General features: G+C 38.6%; 1 protein-coding gene across 2 annotated transcripts in view; it reads left to right on the top strand.

Moving 5' to 3' along the window:
- Positions 1-18292, top strand: part of Scfd1 (sec1 family domain containing 1) — a 66963-nt gene that overhangs the window by 27248 nt on the left and 21423 nt on the right. For both annotated transcript variants that reach the window (XM_021178899.2, XM_021178900.3), the window contains exons 11-17: positions 2809-2948; positions 4392-4482; positions 5151-5224; positions 5822-5903; positions 13433-13529; positions 16032-16102; positions 17841-17920. In XM_021178899.2, coding sequence (XP_021034558.1) covers positions 2809-2948; positions 4392-4482; positions 5151-5224; positions 5822-5903; positions 13433-13529; positions 16032-16102; positions 17841-17920 — 635 coding nt within the window. The remainder of the gene's footprint in view (positions 1-2808; positions 2949-4391; positions 4483-5150; positions 5225-5821; positions 5904-13432; positions 13530-16031; positions 16103-17840; positions 17921-18292) is intronic.

The raw sequence follows: 18292 nt of genomic DNA on the forward strand, positions 1-18292 counted from the left end.
TTGATTATTTTGTGTTTTGAGTACTCTTGTCAATACTTAGTAATAATATGCTGTCCTATTTTTAGAGCAGTAGGTTCCTAACAAGTGACTTGTATTTGAAGGGGCTGTGTCATCACCATGGAAATGGTACTTCACTAGAAATCCGTTAGTAAAGCTTAGCAGTTTAAAGATGCTTCCTGTCTATGTCTTTTGTTTTCCTAGGTAACTTTTAAAAGCCAGGCTTCTCAGATACAACTCTCAGTGTCTGTTCACTGTTTAAAGTGCTTTCATGGTTGTGCTATTTTTTATTTTACTCCTGTATGGATGGCTTTTGTGCAAAGTGAAGATTAGATATTAAAATGGGATATTGAGAAGTAGCTAAGCCAGTTACTAGTATACTTGAACTGTGATGCAGAGTTTTAAGAAATATATTAGAGGTTAAATATAAGTTTATTTCTTTTTGTTTTTTTTTGTTTTTTTTTTTGTTTTGTTTTTTTTTGAGACAGGATTTCTATGTATAGCCCTAGCTATTCTAGAACTCATAAACTAGGCTAGCCTTGAACTCAAAGAAATGCTAGGATTAAAGGCATGTGCCACCATACTTGGCCAACAGTTTATTCTTCCTTGTCACACTGGACATTTTATTGTCGCTCTCACTAGCCTTTATCTATACTAAAGAATTTGATTCTGAGTAGCTGTGCAGTATGGTAAAGTTAGCACAATACTTGTGTACAGAGCCTCCAAAGAAATAGAATCTCATTCTGTTTCTGCTACTTTCTATAGATCCTTGGGCACCGAAGTCAACTCTTTATGGTTTGCTCATTTCTTCTTTGAAATGCAAGTTGTATTAATTTTTCTAACTGTTATGATAAAGATAACTAATGGATGCAGTCCCAAGAATAGCACCTTCTCCACACAAGGAAGCTCTTCTATGGTAATGGACTTCATGTAGCAGTAAGAGAAGGCTGCCTCATGATTCTGTGATTCATTTGAGAGGAAGTAGACATGTTTCTCTAGTCTAGCAGTTTAGTCATCTGTATATTTTACACATCTTTTTAATATTAGAAAGGAAATGATGCTTCAATAAACTGTGGTAAAGGATCAGTTTATAAAAGTGAGAAAGCATGCTCTTAAGGATTCTAAGTCAACAATGTTGACCTTGCTTTTATCTAGAATGACTAAATTGTGCTAGGTCTACTTAACTTGCTCAAACCTAGAAAACCCATTAACACCTGTCTTAGGGTTTTACTGCTGTGAACAGATACCATGACCAAGGCAACTCTTAACAAGGACAACATTTAATTGGAGCTGGCTTACAGGTTCAGGGTTCAGTCCATTATCATCAAGGTATGAGCATGGCAGCATCCAGGCAAACATGGTGCAGGAGGAGCTTTAGAGTTTAACATCTTCATCTGAAGGCTGTTAGTGAAAGACTGGCTTCCAGGAAGCTAGGATGAGGGTCTTATAGCCCACACCTACAGTGCCACAGCAACTCCAACAGTGCCACACCTTCTAATCATGCCACTCCCTGGGCTGTGCATATGGGAACCATCACAATACCACAGAACCAAGATGATTGCATCATAGTTACACCTGATAATTTCTCTTTCTTGCTGAGCATTCTGTTTATCACCACCAAACAGCCATGTTTTTTCTTATTCCCTCATCTCATCCGGCCCAAGAGAAGGATTTATTTGACTCGTGGTTTGAGGGGATAAGATAAAGAGTACTTTTAGGCAGGAAGGGTGACAGGACTAGCTCCTGTCAGGACGTTTGCTTGCTGCATCATGTCAGCATTTAGGAAACAGAAGGAACTGGAGCTGTCACCCCAGGTAGACCCACTTCCTTCAGCATCTTATCTTTATCCCCGAGATGATTTGCACCACTAGCTGGGGAGCAAGCATTCAGGCATGCGAATTTGTGGGGGACATTTTACATCAACCCATGTTTTATCTCTTACTCTTGTTGAACAAAGTTGATCTTAAGGGTGGAAGAAACCACGGACATAGTGTAAAAAAGGGAAAAAAATAAAAGAGGTTTATTTTATTTTTCACCTGTTCTTTATGTTTGGATTTTGAGAAACAAAACAAAGCAGTTAAATTAAGCCTCAGCCTCACAGGAGTAAAATTAGCCAAGCAGAGGTGGGTAGCCACTGCTAGTCTGACCCACACTTAGAATTTATGTGAACAGAGATGCTGTTAGTCTTGTGTTTTAACCTTTTAAAAATAATCATAACTATTGAAAACATAATCATCGTCATAAAAACATAATCAAAGAGGAGGGATCATCTGAAATGTGTTAGTAAGTGATAAGGAGATACAAAGTGTGCACTTGCAATATAATAAAAGTGTTGTCTATAAAGGAAAGTGGGGGCTGGAGAGACGGCTCAGCAGTTAAGAGCACTGACTGCTCTTCCAAAGGTCCTGAGTTCAATTCCCAGCAACCACATGGTGGCTCACAACCATCTGTAATAGGATCTGACGCCCTCTTCTGGTATGTCTGAAGACAGCTACAGTGTACTCATATACATAAAATAAATAAATCTTTAAAAAAAAAAAAAGAAAAAGAAAAAAGGAAAGTGTACTTTTTTAGGAGAAACAATATGATTTTTATGTGTGTGTATATTTGAAATTTTAATTGCTTTCATTAAAATTCAGCACAATGAGAGCCCATTTATGAATAGTGGTGGGTTGGAGGGGCACATGTTCAGCATTAGTCTGTATTGTGCTTGGAAATACTAGAAAGGGCAGCCACACTATTTGTCTTGTCTAGGAAACGTGGCTTCTAAACTGAGAAAACAGTTATTTAAACAAGTTTACTGTTCCCTAGGATTTCCACTTAAACAGAGTAAATTTGGAAGAATCTACAGGAGTGGAAAATTCTCCAGCTGGTGCTCGACCAAAGAGGAAAAACAAGAAGTCTTACGACTTAACTCCAGTTGATAAATTTTGGCAGAAGCATAAAGGAAGGTAAATGAGAAAATATCAGTAATTAAAAGGTTTATTCTTGAAACAGGGCTGAAGTTCCACCTAACCTAAGACAGAACACAGAGGTCATTGAGTGACCCAACAGAAACAACTCTAATTAAACACAAATGAGTGTCAGTATTGCTCCATTTCTTCCTGACTTCTCTAGCATCATCTCTTCAGAAGCTCAACCTGCAGGTTGCACAGTCTTTCTCACCTCTAGTGCCGGTTCCATGGACCTTTCTTTCATTTGGTGTTTGATAGAAAAACTTTGGGGTCATATTTTTCCTTTTTTTACATGTTGTCCCTAATACAAACCCCATGCTTTATATCTTGGGAGCCAGAACCTAAGTCTAAAGACCAGAGATATTTTCAGTCATCAGAAACAATGAGTGAGAAGATTACAGTGTTTTGCCACATGATGTTGTAGACCAGTGTGGACATCCTATTGTTGTGTCCTTTTACCTGATGGGGTCAGGAACTGTTAAAAGTTATCTAGTTGCCACTTATGTCCAGAGAAGTCATTCCAAACAAAGAAAAGGTTTTTCTGTTTTGTTTTGGTTTGTTTGTTTGTTTGTTTGTTTTAAGAAATAACATGTTTTTTATTGATTTTTTTTTAAAATCATAAAATGTGTGTCTGTAAAGATACAGGTCTGTCTCTGTCAATGATCTGGGTGCTTTGGAGCCTCATCCTTCATTGTGTTTAAAGAGAAGATAGGAGTTTAACATGATGTGGGGGTGGTAATATTTGTTTTTATATTTAGAATGTAAAAAACGAAAAGAAAGCCATGTATTTGTAACAGAGATTTGGCTTCTCAACTCAACTAAGAGTTGTTAATGTCCTTTTCTGACTTTGGTAGCTTGAGATACTATTAAAATATTTTAAATAGTATTCTTTACTTTGGAATTCAATGTGTACATTTCCTTCTGTAATAGTGGCATACATGAAATTACATATCATCAGAGAGGCAATAAGAAATGGTAGAAATGTTCTTCTTAACATTAAGGATACTAAGAGTACTGGATTAATACTGAACAATTTAAAAAATGTTGTCATTATAATTAAATGGTCCCTCTGACATCTGCTAATTTTGGTGATTATATTTAGCTAATGCTTAATAGATTTGACTTATTTGTATCCCTTTGATTTTCAGTCATGTAAGTAAATAAAAATATTTTTGTTTAAACAATATATAGCTGAAAAATGTAACCTCACTAATGAAAAGGCTTTTAGCTATAAAATTTATTCAGATTTATGATTATGATACATATTTTAAATGATAGTTTTATTTACTTTTGCTGTTTTATATCCATGTTTACATAAAATATGTTCAAATTTATAAGTGTTTTTAAGATAACAATCTTACATATATTTCAAAATGTACACATAAAACATGAATCTTTTACTACTGCGCTCATAGTTAATCTTGTGCAATTCTGTTTCAGTCCATTCCCAGAAGTCGCAGAATCAGTCCAACAAGAACTAGAATCTTACAGAGCACAAGAAGATGAGGTCAAACGACTGAAGAGCATTATGGTAAGAATCTGTTTGCACCAGAGCATTATGGTAGTAAAGGTATAGAAAGGACATCTGCAGAAGTTTAACAAAAATGTTTACTTCCTTTTTCTTTGTAAAAGTTTAATACCACTTATTACTTAATAACAACAAAATTATCAACTTACTTAATGTTGTTTGTTTTTAAGGAGCTGTCTTACACTGTAGTGTAGGCTAGCCTCAGATTCCTGGCAGTCCTGCCTAAGCCATCACACCTAGCTTAGGTTTTTTTCTTATTTGTTTGTTTTTAAATCTAAATATTAAGAAACTGTATTTTAAGGAATGGGATGTGGTTAGAAATAATATAAGTAATATGATTATTTATATAGACGTGTGCCCCAGGATGGCTTGGTGTTCTGTACTGTGGTCAGATTTCAGCTGTAAGACTGAGTCCTGTGTCACCTGCAGCAAATGTCAGGGCATTTCTTGTTTGACAGTGCCAGCTGACCCTTTACTTACTCTCCTGCTAAACCGGTAGCTCCTAGAACTTTACTGTAGTTGTCAAAATGTGTGTGCTTACCCCGTAAAGCATCTGTTGATGCTCGGTGACCCAACTTGTCATTGCTTATCAGTAATCTTTGGAATGTGTTGACTTTTCTGCCTGGGCCTGACAATTTTAAAGTTATAAGAGACTTTTCATCCCTTCACAGGGACTAGAAGGAGAGGATGAAGGGGCCATCAGCATGCTTTCTGATAACACTGCTAAGCTCACATCAGCTGTCAGGTAAGCAGACAGTGTGTTCCTTTGTAGTCTTAAAAATCTGTAATAATCCTAACAATAGGGAGCAGTAGATAATAATAGCTAATGTACCTGTGAGTTTGGGGAATTGAATGTTTTGAACATATTTAGGCTGATTTCTGTTCTTCTCAGATATAGCACTGTGAATAGTTTCAAATTCTCAATTCGAGTAATTTTACTAGGAAAACAGTATTAGTGATAATGTAGGGCCAGTCATCATTAATTTTGCTATTGCTATTAATTCAGTTGAAGCAGGCTTTCAATACTTTTAGAACTATAGGTAAAAGCATGTATTCACTAATCTTATTTTATTCTAAACTTCTAAACATTGTAAACGGAATATGAAACTATAGAAGTAATGTGTTATCTCTAGACTGTTGTAAGATAACCACTCACCTGCATTAAAGTGACGTGCGTGCTATGAGTTCAAGCCTAGCGATTGAGTTCAGTTGGCAAGTTGATTTGTCACTTTGATTCAGTGGTCTTGAGCTCCCTCATGAAGCACCAGGCAGGGTTTTATTAGAGTCTGCATTACTTTCCTTAAAACTTTGTGGTTAATTTTCAATTTTTTGTAACTTGTAGTTCTTTGCCAGAACTCCTTGAAAAAAAAAGACTTATTGATCTCCATACAAATGTTGCCACTGCTGTTTTAGAACACATAAAGGTAAATGTAACTTTTTCCATCCACAATGCACTGATGTCTGTTCATTATCTCACCGAGCGAGCGCCTCTTACGTTCTTAAGGTGTGATTACAGAGAGCAGCAGGGCTGTGTTCATTCTCTCAGCGCAGGAGGACCACGTGGCTGCTTAGCGTTGGAATGTGCTGCTGTCTGTCTGCAGTGTCTCGGTACTGTCTCTACATCTGCTGTGCTCATCCTGTTAACACACAGCCATGTGTCCAGCCATGGGCAGTGCAGATTAATTTAATTCTGTTTAATTTTGTGTGTTGGCTTTTGTGTTTTGAGGTGGTTTTGCAGTGTAGCTCAGGTCTTCAAACTCACTGTCCTCCTGCCTCAGCCTTATTAAATCCTTTTCTGTTGTACTTATGATTATTATTTTTCTCTCTGTTCTTGTTATCATTGACCAAAGTTCAGTGGCTATACAGCAGTGGGTTTTAACCAGAATATAATCAGTTGCCAGTGTAATTTTAGATTTTTCTAATAGTTGCATTAAAAAGGCAAAAGCAATAAGTAAAATGTAATTTAGTCATATATTGTACATAATCCTTAATGTCTAAAACACTAGTATTTCAAGATATAATCTGTTTAGAACATGAAATATTATCCATTCTATTTTATAGATGAGATCTGATCTTTTATATTTAGAATCATATTACATCTCAAGTCACAACAGCCTCAAACTCTTTGTCTTCCTGACTTCACCTCCCGACTCTGAGATTATGTACCTCAGTGCCCATGTAGAAATTCTTTTTGATATGGTACTGCCTAAAATACACATTAATTACATCACTCATTTGTGTAACTTTTTCTAAAATTTTGGGGCTTAGATGACTATTAACTTAAGAGCACCTTTGTTCCTTTCATGTGACAGTGATTTTTGAAGCAAATTTATTGGAGCTTATAAGTATTGTGTTCATAGTTCTTTTTCTTCCTTCCTTTCTTGCTTAATGAATTCTTCAGCATTTGGTGTCACTACTTCTCAAGGCATCCAAGGTTAAACCCAATGGCCAAACGGCAGGACTCGTAGACTTGCTTTCCACTCTGTACAACCGTGTGAATCACTCTAAAGGAGAAGTGTATATGCTGCTTAAAGATGCAGAAAGTACATTGACTTTTTTGTTTGTTTTGTTCTTTGAGAAGGGAATTAGACATTTTATTTGTTGATGATTTAAAAAGCCCAAACACTAGAAAAGAATCCATAGATAATAGACATTGTGCAGTGTGGTACTCCAGCCTGCATAATTCTGTTAAGCTGATACCTTGATATTATTGACACAATGTTTTTTTCACATTCTCACACATATAAAAACTAATTGTGCAGTTTGTTAGTGTTTCTGTTAGTGTCTCCACATCTTTGCATGTGTGTCATTTAACAGAGTGTTGCATCTCTGTTAAATGGCAAAACAACTCTTCCACCCATTTATGTGAAGTCATTATCTCCTGAAGAGATAACATGTTGTATTAACACCGGGTGAGATGCTGTTATTTTCTTATGTAGGAGAAAAGAGGCTTTTCTTATAATGCTAAGATAAGACTGTAAATCCAGTACAGAAAGTTAACTGCCCTAAACTAATAAAATAGATTCTGGCATATATGTTCTGTAGTATGATTATGTAATTAAAACTTTGTGATCTGCTTAACAAACATTTTTTAAGATTTATTTATTATTTATATGTAAGTACCCTGCAGCTATCTTCAGACATACCAGTAGAGGGCGTCAGATCTCATTATGGATGGTTGTAAGCTACCATGTGGTTGCTGGGATTTGAACTCAGGACCTTTGGAAGAACAGTCAGTGCTCTTAACCGCTGAGCCATCTCTCCAGCCCCCAAACATTTTTGACTATTCATTTTTCTGGTATTGTTTGTTTTTTGGGTTATTTTGCTGGCCACCATGTGAAAGTAGACAGTTTAAAATCTCGAGGCTGAAGAGATGATCCAGTTAAGAGCCCTTGTTGCCCTGGCAGAAGTTCCCAGCACCCAAATGGTTTAGGTCACAAACTTCCAAGGGGTCCTCTGGCCTCTGAGGGCACACAAGTAGTGCACAGACACATACACCAGCAAAATACCCATACACAAAATAAAAATAAATATTAAAAAAAATTTGAGGAAGTTTAACATTTGTTTATAGTCCTGTGAATGTTTTGAGATTTAATATTATTCCCTGGTTTTCTTTGGCTTATTGATATTGTTTCATTATTGAAAATTTATTAATTCTCATATAATAGTTTCTGACTTACTTCTCTTAGCTGTAAAAGTCAGAAAAATGCAAGCTCCACTCATGCTACTAAACAAGATTGCATGACTCCAGGATGCTATCGTTATGACTATAGAAAAGTTGGATTCATTTTATACAAAAGGATGCATTTTACAAATGTATCCTTCCACCATACATCATTATGAATATACTCTTTAATAGTAGATATGACTAGAAATTTAGAACATTTTTGGTTAAAATAATTTACTTACTCAGTCTTGTTTATTGAGTGGCTATATATTTGGTCATGCTCTAACAATGCTGTGGTAAGCAAAACAATTTCTTCCTTCTCCTATAGCTTATATTATAGTAATATTGAATATAGTGGGGAAAAGATGCCAAGAAGCAGTGTTAGAGCAGCAAAGCAGGCAGATAAGAAGCCACAAAGAACAGCTGACGGGCCAGGTCTGAAGTTAGGTGGTTTAGAAAGCAAATCAGCCTTGATGGTGGTATTTGAGTTGAGTTCTGAGTCACTGGAGGCAGCCAATTAGAGATCTCAGAGGCAGCCATTGTAGGCAGAGGAGGTATGGATAAAGCCTGAGGACAGGGAGCACTACAGTGTTTCACTGAGGAGACAGTGACAGAGTATGAAGTCCAAAAGGCAAGGGTTTCATTAAGATGGAGTCATGTGGTACTTTAGGTGGCAAGTATAGTGAGTGAGAGGCGGAGAATTCTGGAAATAGGAAGCTATCTAAGGAAAACAGTGCCATATAAAGTACAGTTTGCATGTGAAATTTCTTGTGATTGTCATTTCACACCAACGGTTTGGGTACGTTTTCAAATTGGTTTATGCCATTAGAGGCCGTCTATGAAAGATAGTTTAATATGCCATCATTCATGACCTAAGCAATTCTACTTGAAAGACCCCATGGTTTTAGAAAAGTGTTTAGTCTAGGGTTGTTAATGCTAGGAGCTAATTTGTCACTCGAGATACTAGAGTGATTTTATATTTAAAATAACTTATATGCAAGTAACATCATCCATTGATCAACAGCTAGGAGGTAGGAAAGCCATATGCACTACAAAGAAAGTCATTAAAGCAGAAGTGTATAATACAGATTATGTGAAACAAATGAGTATTCAACAATCATTCTTTAATTTGTTAGATCAAAATGAAGTCTAGGGCCACTTAAACCCCCAAAAGACTAGTAAATGTTCCTTGAGAACATTTCCCCAGTCCTTAGCCAGCTAGGGTCCGCCAAAACAGCAATTACAAATGATGGCCAGGACTCCTAAAGAGATTGGTTTCCTTGTGTCCTGCCTCAGAAAATTATCTAAGGGGGTATATAAAGCAACTGACCTCTAAATGTATGTATTTATTTATATATGTGCATAATACATACATGTAAATAAAACATCAACAAGGCAAATATTGAAAGAAATGCTCTATGCTGTTTCTTAGGACAGGAGGATTGCTTTGCAGAATCAAACAGTCATGTATTGTCTTCTGGTCTTGCTTGGTGGTTCTAGGTGCATGATTTTTAAATATCTACAGATGAATTACAGTTATGCTGAGTAAGTCACGTATTAGGTTACTCTGATATAAAAAAAAGTCTATTAGTATAGAAAAATTTAAAAAAATTTTTTCTCTCTCTCAAGAACCATCTTTTGCCGGGCAGTGGTGGCGCACACCTTTAATCCCAGCACTTGGGAGGCAGAGACAGGCAGATTTCTGAGTTCGAGGCCTACCTGGTCTACAAAGTGAGTTCCAGGACAGCCAGGGCTACACAGAGAAACCCTGTCTTGAAAAAATTAAAAAATAAAATAAAAAGGAAGAAAGAAAGAAAGGCCGAGAAAGCCCTATCTCAATGGTGCATGCTCTTGTCCAAAAAAATAAAAGTGGCTATCTTTTTAAGGTTCCTAATCAATCAATTCTTTTTTATTAGCAAAAAATATTATATCTTTTATGTAGTGTTCTCAGAGCATTCTGAATATTAGAGCTCTAGAAATTATTGATCACTTAAGAATATGTACAGATTCTTATAAGTAGGATTAAATTGTTGAAGTAGAAGTCAGTATATTGAATAAATTTATACATTAAAGTTGTTTCCATATTTTGAAACAGATTAAGAGCAGCCTCCACAAATAGTAAATCATACTAAAGAGATTATAAACTCCAGTAGGTGCTGGGGAGATGGCTCAGAGGGAAATCCATGCGAGCATAGGAACTTGAAATCAGATCCCCATTGCCCGTTTAAAGCCATGTGCGGTCCCATGCATCTGTGACCTTGGTGTGAGATGGGAGGTAAGGACAAGGGAATCCTCAGAAGGTCACAAGTCAGCTACCTGGTGAAAGCAGCCATTAACAAAAAGAGAACTGAGGACCAACACTGGGGAGTGTCCTCTCACCCCCATGCACCCATGGCACATCCACACACCTGCACTGTCACCCATAATAAGGGCACACACTTAAAAACTCAAAATAGTTCCTAAGTATAGTTTGCTTATATCTAAATTTTCCAGCCACCAATATTTTTTAAGTAGAGGGTGATGTAATTGTTTGGATAAAATTCCTATCAGAAAAGTTTTCTAAACCTTTTAAGAAAAACATTACTTTATGTCACATTATAAAAGATACCAGTTGGCCAGCATGATAGTTGCATGCCTTTAATCTCAGCACTGGAGAGGCAGAGACAGGTGGATTTCAGAGAGCTTGAAGCCAACCTTGTCTACATAACCATTCTAGGCCAGCCAAAACTACATGTATATAGTGAAACTCTCTAAATGTGTGTGTGTGTGTGTGTGTAGTGTACATGTAATTAATATATGTGTGTGTATACATATATATTGCTGACACTGAGTCTTAATCCAGAGTAAATTATGTGATATAAGAATGCAGTATTTAGGGCTGGTGAGATGGCTCAGTGGGTAAAAGCACCCGACTGCTCTTCCAAAGGTCCGGAGTTCAAATCCCAGCAACCACATGGTGGCTCACAACCATCCGTAACGAGATCTGACTCCCTCTTCTGGAATGTCTGAAGACAGCTACAGTGTACTTACATATAATAAATAAATAAATCTTAAAAAAAAAAAAGAATGCAGTATTTAGTGTTATCACACTTATGGGTTTCACGTGGCTGGTTGGTGAGGGAGCTTTAGTGGTCACGGATGTGACATAAAATATAATTGAATGAGAGCAGTTCCAGTGAGGCAGTGTGGTCTAGGTTTATAGCCTTCTAGTTATTCTTAACCTGAGAATTTGGAGTAACTAAAATAGAAAGATTACCTATTCTTTCAGCAATAATAACAGGTTTTCATGGGGCCTGTAACAGAGGTTGAAGGTGCACGTTCTTATTTCGGCTTGCCTCGTCTTGTTTGAGAGAACAGTGCTGCACATGTTTACAAACAAGATGGTCAGCTAGTAACCATAGAAACTGAAAATCCTTATCAGAAATCTCACCTTAACAAGATGCTGCCCTGTGTCTGAGAAAAGTGAAGTCACAAAGAAAGAATAGCTGAAAAATATGGAAAAACACAACAAATACTTTTAGGAGCAGTGCAGAGAGATAGGTGAGTGGCAGGCCTTCCCTGTGTAAATGTGTCTCTATTGTTTTTATTTACTTTTGTATTGCACACAGACATTACATTTATGTATACACATGTGCCACAGTGCCCATGTAGAGGTTAGAAGACTGTTGTCAGAAATCATATGTCCTACTGTGTGGGTTCTAGGAATCAAACTGAGTCCCCAGGCTTGATAGCAAGGGCCTTTACCCAGTGGGCCATCTTGCCAGTCCCATTTTTAGTTTATCTGTGTGAGTACTTCGTGGCTGTAAAACTGGCCTTGTGCTCCACTGTACAGGAGTGAGTTGGAAAGAGTGTTGCTGGCTTCCTGTTGCCATTCCTTGGTCGACTTACTACTCAGCTTGTATTCTGTTGTGCCCTGTTAAGTTCCAACTGAAAGTAGCTGACTCTGTCCCCAAATCACTTCAAACTTAGTATAGAAACAAAATACAAACAAAGACATGAAAATACGGTGTGTTGCTTGTTGGAAAGAGTCTAGAAATAACATGACTTGGGTAACTTCTGTCCAGTTAAGTGTAATGTGTGGATCCACATGCCACAAAAGTAAGCACAGCGTGACTACCTGGTCCCCTTTCAATCTGTTGGCCGCTCAGATCATTCTGATGTGACCAAAGTAGTAAACTGGGGCTGGAGAGATGGCTCAGCCTAAAGGCTAGGCTCACAACCAAAAAACAAAAGTAAGAAACTCTCTGCACTTATCACTGAGAAGTGGACATTAGCCCAGAAACTTAGAATACCCAAGGTACAACTGGCAAAACACAAGAAGATCAAGAAGAAGGAAGACCGGGGGCTGGTGAGATGGCTCAGTGGGTAAGAGCACCCGACTGCTCTTCCGAAGGTCCAGAGTTCTAATCCCAGCAACCACATGGTGGCTCACAACCATCCGTAACAAGATCTGGCGCCCTCTTCTGGAGTGTCTGAAGACAGCTACAGTGTACTTACATGTAATAAATAAATCTTTAAAAAAAAAAAAAAAGAAGGAAGACCAACGCATGGATACTTCATTCCTCAGAATAGGGAACAAAATACCCATGGAGGGAGTTATAGAGACAAAGTTTGGAGCTGAGACAAAGGTATAGACCATCCAGAGACTACCCCACTCAGGAATCCATGCCATAATCAGCCACCAAACGCAGATACCATTGCATACGCCAGCAAGATTTTGCTGAAAGGACCCTGAAAAAGCTGTCTCTTGTGAGGCTATGCCAGTGCCTGGAAAATACAGAAGTGGATGCTCACAGTCATCTACTGGATGGAACACAGGGCCCTCAATGGAGGAGCTAGAGAAAGTACCCAAGGAGCTGAAGGGGTCTGCAGCCCTATAGGTGGAACAACAATATGAACTAACCAAGTACCCCCAGAGCTCGTGCCTCTAGCTGCATATGTAACAGAAGATGGCCTAGTCGGCCATCACTGGGAAGAGAGGCCCCGTGGTCTAGCAAACTTTATATACCCCAGTACAGGGGAACGCCAGGGCCAAGAAGTAGGAGTGGGTGGGTAGGGGAGCAGGGTGGGGGGAGGGTATAGGGGACTTTCAGGATAGCATTTGAAATGTAAATGAAGAAAATATCTAATAAAAAATTGAAAAAAAAGTAAGAAACTCAACTCTCTGTAAATAAACATACATTGGTTATACATTTGATGATAAAAAATAGAAATTTGTTAGCAAGAGACTCTTACTGTAGTTTATTCCTTACTATATTTTTACCTAGTGTTTTGTTTTCGAAACAGGCAAGAAAACTGGATGTATATTTTGAATATGAAGAAAAAATAATGAGCAAGACTACTCTGGATAAGTCCCTCCTAGACGTCATATCCGACCCTGATGGTATGTGCCGTAACCTGAGAGTGTTTACAGGGACCAATCCAGTGTTTCAGTCCAGACAGAATTTAAGTGGAATTACTGTATTAGTCAGTAATTCTTGTATTAATTAAAAGAGCTATCTTATGCTGAAATTTTTTCAACATAGTTCTTAAAAATGGAAAATGATTTTCCCCCTTTGGTAGTGTATTTAAATACTTTGTATTCATTTCTTTAATGAGATCTATAGAGCCATCAGTTCCCACTCTCTCCAGGAGATTTGAATGAGTGACATTGTCTCTATCTACCTCACTGTGGTTTATCCAGAGAGTAGATGGGGAATGTAATTAAGACTGAGTTCTACTTTAAATGTTCAGGAACATACTTTAAAAATAATGTGGGGTGCTTCATAAGCTGCGGTGGGGACATGGCTCACTGGATAGAGTGCTGGCAGTGCAAACAGGAGGACCTGAGCAGCTTGGTGCTTCAGTCTGTGCCTGTTCTAGTACTGGAAGGAAGAGGCCCAGGGGCTGGGGGAGCCCTGTGACTTGCCAATTGCAAGGGTCTGGGAGCAGATGTATACCCCCCCCCATTAGATTCTGGCTACAAATGGCATTTTTCATGAGGACTAAGCACAGAAGGAGCTGATAAATAATAGAATAATAGGATAAGTAATTGAAATTAAAAAAAAAATGAAATTAGAACATTAGTTGTCCTAGAAAACAAGTAACAACAACAACAGCAAATTTAAAAAGACCTAGCAGTCAGTGTGAAAGGCTCCAAATCATGACCGTCAAATAAAAATATAATAATAAATCATGGGTGAGAGCCCGTGGGATAGAAAGGAATCCATGATTTTGAATAGGCAAAATGGGTGAGATAATTGAAATTTGATAGAATGTTTCCATGACCTCAGAGCACTGCATCTTTCAATGAGACTTCATCACTGTGACAAGTACCTGAAACCATTTAAAGGAGGAAAGATTTTAGAAGCCTTGGTCCACAGTTGTCTGGTCCCACTGCTCTGAGGTGATACTGAACATCGTGGGAGAGTAAACGCCTGACTTGGTGGCCACCATGCTGCAAGATCAGGGCTACAGCACATAGCCATCCAGTGATCGCCTTCCGCCAGTTAGACCCACCTCCTCATTCCAGGCATTTGATAAGAGTATCATCATTTTGTCAGTCTGTTGGGTCAGAACTCTTAGGAGCCAATCACTTCCCAAGCCTCTCTGCTGGTGGCCAAGAGTCCTAGTACATGAGCCTGCTTGAGACACTTCATATTTGAACACTAGTACTTCACTACAAATACTTGTTCACTATAAAGACAGAAATAGAAACGTCACAGTAAGAACTGAAGTAAATACCTCATTAGGTAAATCTCATGTAACATTAACAGGAAAGACGTACCAAAAGGATGTAAACCCAAGAACTTGACAAAACTGCCGCTGAGGTTTCATATTTGGGAAATAAGGATAAACTGAGGGGTATCTGGAGTCTGAGTCCCGTGAAGCTCCAAGTGTCATCAGCTGTCACTTTTTTTTAAAATCTGGTTTTACTATTAGCTGCTTGTAATGTTATGCTTTCTTTTTGGGGTGTTTTGTTTTGTTGATTAGTCGTAGTCGATTTTTGAGATAGAACCTCATTATATTGTCCATCAGGGCTGGAACTTATGTTTAGCCCAGGCTGGTCTTGAACTTGGAATCCTCCTTTCTCTGGTCTTCTTCGTGCTGAGAGTACAGGCATACTTCAGTATGACCAGCTCTTAGTTTTTATTCTGATGAAATAGAACGTGATAGTTGTAAGTCTTTACATCCTAGGACACACTTTCCAGTGAGCTTTGGCAGGTTACTAAGGCCACTTCTTCATCACTTTTCTGTCAGCGTGCACCCTGTGGAGGAAGAGGGATGATTGAGCTGCTCTGGAAAACCTGGGCCTTAAGATATATTAGTAATCACTTGGAAAACTCCCATGGTAATGGGGAATTTCTTTGAAACTTTAGTTTTGTCTTAAAGTTTGAGGTAAATATACTTCATTTCATGTTTTAGTATAAAAGTATGGTTTTCACCAACCTTGTAGTAAAAACTCCTCAGATGGGGCAGCTGGGTACAGGAAATGAGACTTTTGTCTCAGCTCCTGCTGTCATTTAGCTAGCAGATCTTATAACCTGACACCTAGGGATGATACCTCTGCCTTGGACAGTCCTGTGTTCATTCCTTGCCATCGAAGATGTGCTGTTTAGAGCTGCACACCTGCATGTGCCCATCCTTCCCTTTTTGGTTCATGCCTGAGGACAATCTTCACAGTTGGGAGACAAGTGAGGTGTTTCTGTAGTCACTCCTAACCCACCTCTCATGTCCCCTGTGAATGCCGCTGTGGTTTTATTCCTCCTTCAGCTCACATGAGCAAGAACCACATGGAGTCCTGTCACATTTATACATGCCTTGAATTAAGGTTCTTCTAATTGTTAATTATAATGCTCAGTAATCACAATTATACGTCTTTTTTTCCCTTCCCCTTCCTTTGCAGCAGGGACTCCGGAAGACAAAATGAGGCTGTTTCTCATCTATTACATAAGCGCACAGCAAGCCCCGTCCGAGGTATGGGAGCTGACACCTGAGGGGTGGGGAGCTTATCTCCAGTTGCCAGCTAGACTTGCAAAACAGGAAGTAAAAGATCACTAGATATGGGATGCTCATTTAGTCAAAGAACAAAACAACTGGAACGGTTATGGCAGATTCTGTTAGCTGCAGTTTATACCAGTATTTGTGTCAGCACTTGGGAACCTGACCACAGTCACAGTGGGGAAGTATAAACTGACCTCAAGGGTCAAAATTCTTACTTCTGAAAACTGCTGTCCTAAACTAAATTAACCCAGTTTGCTGCACATTTCAGAAGATTGGTCTTATCATTTTAAGATTGTTTTAAAACCAAAGACTCTTCCAGAATATACCCTGTGTGCTGTTTATAAGGAAGGTGGGTTGGAAGCCATGGACTTCCTTAAATTAACCAAGCATCGCTTTAGATAATAAGCAGCAAGCAGAAAAGCCTCCAAGGTGCTATTGAGAGATAGTTGTTAACACCAGTTTTTGTTATTATTGTTTGACAAGTTGTAAAGCTTCCATTAGTCAAAAATTATTAGTGTGTTAAATCACTGTTCACTTGGGGCTCTTTTACTCTGCTGTGGACTACGTTCATGACTTAACTTTTCTTATTCTTTATGCAGGAAAAAAGCGCGGTTCTTCTTTCCTAGAAAAGCTTTTTATCAGTGAAGGTCTGCCTGTGGCTTAGTCTCCCGTGTCCTATCTAATATTCTAGGGACATATTCTTTTAAACCTTAGTATTGCCTTAATTTAACTACCTTATTTTTAGTAAAGACTTTTTATAAACGTTGGTGATCATTAGGATCATTAAATCATGATGACCAGTATCGTCTTAATCATCCTGAAAGTTGATGGTGAGCTTAAAAGCTTTTCCCTTGGCAGGCCTAGGAAGATAACTGGTTCATACAGTGCTTGCTTGTGTGGTCCCTAGCATCCATGTGTTAAAAAAAAAAAAAAAAAAAGCCAGCCGTTTACCAGTGATCCCAGCACGAGGATCCCAGGGCCTGCTGACCAGCTGCAGGCTGACTCCATGGCCTCCAATGAGACACTGTTTCAAAGGGTGAGGAGTGATCAGGGGACTCCACACACTGTCACAAGAACACACACAGAGGATTTCTTCCTCTTATATCAGAGTCACTATGGTGCTAGGCTCTTAACTGACACAAATTCAGTTCAGCTTACTCATCAGGGAATAAAGTGAATAGTCAAGAAAGAGAAGACAGTTTTAAAATGGGAAGACAGCTGTTTCTCAGCAAGGGAATTGGAGCCCTCCGGTGTAACTGAGGAGAGAAGCCTGAGCCACCTCAAGCCCTCCCAACCTGGGTCACTCCTCCTTTTTTTTTTTTTTTTTTTTTTGGTTTTTCAAGACAGGGTTTTTTCTCTGTGTGGCCCTGGCTATCCTGGAACTCACTCTGTAGACCAGGCTGGCCTGGAACTCAGAAATCCACCTGCCTCTGCCTCCCAAGTGTTGGGATTGAAGGCGTGCGCCTTGTCCCGAAGCAAAGCAGAAGAGAAGAAAAGGGATGCACTTCCTGAGGGAGGCCAGTTCCATGCTTTGCACTCCCATGGCTGTCTTCTCATCAACTGTGCTTTCTGCCCCAGATGCATAGCCACTTAGGGACTGACATGGCGCTGGCATTTAAATTCAGGCTTTGGATTAAAATCTTGATTAATCAAATAACAGCAGTCTTCTGTGAAAGTATTTTTTTACCATAGAATTCTTTTCTTATTGCAGGTTGATTTGGAGCAGTATAAAAAGGCTTTAACAGATGCAGGCTGCAACCTTAGCCCTTTACAGTATATTAAGCAGTGGAAGTAAGTTTTAGTTTCTTTTCACTCTCCTGTGGTTTAAGGTAAGGTCGTAATTCAGATTTGGTTCCTAAGAAAATAGGAAGGCTGGTAAGAAGGCTGAGTAATGTCGTGGAAAATTTTTATGTCCAAGTGCAGAGCAGTTCCTTGTCTAGCCCACCTTATTCACAACTTAAAGCTACATAAAATAGAAACATCTTTTATCCTGGGAAAAACTTGGTATTTTCTTTTCTGATGCATTAGAAAGTTGGAGACTGAAGTCTTCTGGATCAATGTGTCAAAACTATCAACTAGCAGCAAGAACAATACCAAATTTTAAGACCTTTGTTCCAAGGAAATGGCAAATTAATTGGTGCATTTATAGTCTATTAGAAGGAA

Source organism: Mus caroli, unplaced genomic scaffold (assembly GCF_978045245.1).
Source record: "Mus caroli unplaced genomic scaffold, Mus_caroli_1 scaffold_14, whole genome shotgun sequence".
In the NCBI taxonomy this organism is placed as follows: domain Eukaryota; kingdom Metazoa; phylum Chordata; class Mammalia; order Rodentia; family Muridae; genus Mus; species Mus caroli.